Source organism: Musa acuminata, chromosome BXJ3-7 (assembly GCF_036884655.1).
Source record: "Musa acuminata AAA Group cultivar baxijiao chromosome BXJ3-7, Cavendish_Baxijiao_AAA, whole genome shotgun sequence".
Taxonomy (NCBI): Eukaryota; Viridiplantae; Streptophyta; class Magnoliopsida; order Zingiberales; family Musaceae; genus Musa; species Musa acuminata.
In genome coordinates, this window is record NC_088355.1 from 42,108,490 (window position 1) to 42,111,408 (window position 2,919).

Below are 2,919 nucleotides of genomic sequence, written 5' to 3' on the forward strand. Positions count from 1 at the left end.
GTCAACCTTCCGATAAAAATATCTTTTTTAGCACTGCACAGAAAAATAGAATATTCTTCCTGGACGATAACGTAACAGTTCAGGTGACGTACCCAAAATCTCACCATTCGGCCCCGCTGTCCTATTCGTGGGAGCGCATCGTAGGATTAGACAGCTGGGGCGGAACGTTGGGGACGGTTTGACATCATCCTCATCCGATCGAGCAAATCACCCACGTCAGCGCGGTAAACCCACGGACGGTGAGCGGAACGCACAGCGAAGGGATAAGGGAAGGCGAACTGATATTCCGCACCGCAGTGAGGTTACCGCGTCGCCCTGCTGCCCGTTCTATAAATGCACGATGGAGGGGGCCTTAGGGTTTTTTGTGCTCTTCAGAGGCGGCTTGGTCTCTCCTGCCCCTCTTTCCCGTTCTGTTCATCAGGGTTCTGCTACGGTCCATTTCCATGGCGGCTTCTGATGTCGAGTACCGCTGCTTCGTCGGCGGCCTTGCCTGGTCCACCGATGACGTCTCCCTCGAGCGAGCCTTCAGTGCTTACGGCGAGATCGTCGATTCCAAGGTCCAGATCTCGTCCTGATCCAAGATCCAACCCATCGCGGTTAGATCTCTTTCGCCCCCTTCCTAGATCTCAGATCTGAAGGTTTTTTGCTTGTATTTCTGACCGCAGATCATCAACGACCGGGAGACGGGGAGGTCGAGGGGCTTCGGGTTCGTCACCTTCCGGGACGAGCAATCGATGAGGGATGCCATCGAGGGGATGAACGGTCAGATCCTTGACGGGAGAAGTATCACGGTCAACGAAGCCCAGAACCGCCGAAACGGCGGCGGAGGCGGAGGCTTCCGTAGCGGCGGAGGCGGTGGGTACGGCGGTGGTGGGTACGGCGGTGGCGGTGGCGGTCGCCGTGACGGAGGTGGGTACAGCCGAGGTGGCGGCGGAGGTGGTTACGGGCGAGAACGCGGTTATGGCGACGGCGGATCCCGCTTCTCGAGGGGCGGTGACGACGGCAACTGGAGGAACTGAGGCGTTCGTTTGCGCCGGTGAATTAGCCGGGCTTTACTGGGCTTGGTAGTTATCTAGATCGTAGACTTAGTTATCTTAGTAGCAAGACTTTGCTATGGTGTTCGATTTCTTATGGCTCGCGTTGTTTTTGATCCTGTAACGGTGTGTCTTGGTGTTCGCAGTTCTGTGATTTTGCTATATGGTATTTGAAAAGAAAAGGCCAAAAGAAAAGCCTTTTAAAATGATTGTGTTCCTCGCGAATCGAATGCCGAAAAATAAGATACACGATGATGCCCTGAAAAAGAAATCCCCTTTTGCCACCAGCGAATCGCTGGTGGATCCCTGCGCCTCCTTGGGAAGCCCTGTTCTGCCTTCGTCAAAGTCTCACGCTTCAGACGAATCCAGCGAGCAGAAAGGTTTTCCACCAACTCATTGTTAGGAACGATGCAGAGGAGATGAAACGCGGCTGCAGCGAGCAGTTAAAAGACGGGAGTAGCCCTGGAAAATATCTTCTGGATGACAAAGTCAAATGACGTCAACTCGGCCATTTCACGCATGATTCGGTCCCGGCCAAACGGAAGCGGCGTCCATGCGGGCGCGGTACGGAGCTGGATCCTGTATGACCCGAACTGAACCCGATAAATCTGTGTAAGGTTATCGGATGCAAGACGAGGATCCACTTTCGATTGAATTATCGAAACCTTGACACTTTCGTTTTCCACTTTCTTTATCCTTTAGGTTTCTTCTTCCTCCTCCTCGTCGCCGATCTTTCTTTGCTTTTCTCACGTGGTCGCTCTAAATCTTTCCACCGAAAGAGGCTTCGTTTGACTGACCCTCACACACCTACATGTGCGTATCACCACGAGTTTTGTCGTGGATATGTTATTGTGCAACTCTTCGATGTATAGCTTTAGAAAAGTGAACCCAAGTAATTAATATAATCAGAGAGCAGTTTTATTGATGGAAATGAAAAGAAAAACTAATCACAACGACCTTCGATCGACGGCCCAGATGCTCCTAGCACGCCTGACGTAGAGTACCAGTAGTCAAAGTTCTTGATGAGTAATTGTCCATCAATCAGGAAGTCAACTTTTTTGGATCTTGAAAGGAAACCAACACCTCCTTTTATATATCAAATCTGTAATTTTTGTAAGGATATAATCTATAATATTGTGATTTATATGAGGCTTTGGTCTCCGCAAACTGCCATACGAAACGTGATGCTGCAACAGTATAGCTAATGGGACATGACAACCATTTATTTCTCTGCTAGTTAATGACGCCAGACACATGCAGAGTATAGGAAATAGATCATCACACAATTTTGCTAGAATGCGTTCGCCGGCCCAACGAAACTGAGATCTGTATATTGTCTGGTTTAGAAAGGACGCTTCAGATCTCGTCCTATGGCGAATCTCCCGTCGTCTCTGTGTTCTCAGCAGCAGAAATGCTCTCGGTGACAACCTTCGACGACGACGACGAGGAGGAGGAGGAAGAAGAAACCTAAAACGGGACCATCAAACTAGAGATCCAGTAAAGGATAAAGAAAGGAAAGCTTTCCTTACCTTGCCTTGCTTCCTAAGCTTGACGAAGTCCCCCACACCTCTGATGGTCTTCTTGAGGCAGATCCTGTGTTGATCCATGGAAGTCCCGACGAATTGATCGAGGTGGTCCTTGACGTTGGCCAAGAAACCAGCGTCGGGCGCCTTCTTCTTCCAACACGGCGACGAGGCGGGCTGTTCAGGCAACTCCTCCGTCGACCCCATCCTCTCAGACCACGAAACCAAGCGCAGCTTTCCCCCGCGAAGGAACAGCTTTAGTTGACAGGCATAACGCATGCAGAGTTAGCAGCGCAGCGGAGGTAAGTCTTGTAGTTATTTACGCCCGGGTCCGAATTCAAATCTGGAAAGGCGATCAAAGT

At 50.6% G+C, this 2,919-nt stretch overlaps 2 protein-coding genes across 2 annotated transcripts; one reads left to right on the forward strand and one right to left on the reverse strand.

The window, feature by feature from the left end:
• Window positions 1–348: 348 nt before the first annotated feature.
• LOC135643674 (glycine-rich RNA-binding protein GRP1A-like) lies at window positions 349–1,240 on the forward strand. The gene is made up of 2 exons (XM_065160941.1): window positions 349–557; window positions 666–1,240. Exons 1-2 carry the CDS (start codon window positions 444–446, stop codon window positions 1,017–1,019), a joined length of 468 nt encoding a protein of 155 aa, XP_065017013.1. The 5' UTR covers window positions 349–443; the 3' UTR covers window positions 1,020–1,240.
• A 992-nt stretch (window positions 1,241–2,232) lies between these two features.
• Window positions 2,233–2,919, reverse strand: LOC135643675 (uncharacterized). The gene is made up of 2 exons (XM_065160942.1): window positions 2,564–2,919; window positions 2,233–2,501 (listed from the first exon to the last, which is right to left on the reverse strand). The coding sequence occupies exons 1-2, from the start codon at window positions 2,834–2,836 to the stop codon at window positions 2,403–2,405; spliced, it is 372 nt and encodes a 123-aa protein (XP_065017014.1). The 5' UTR covers window positions 2,837–2,919; the 3' UTR covers window positions 2,233–2,402.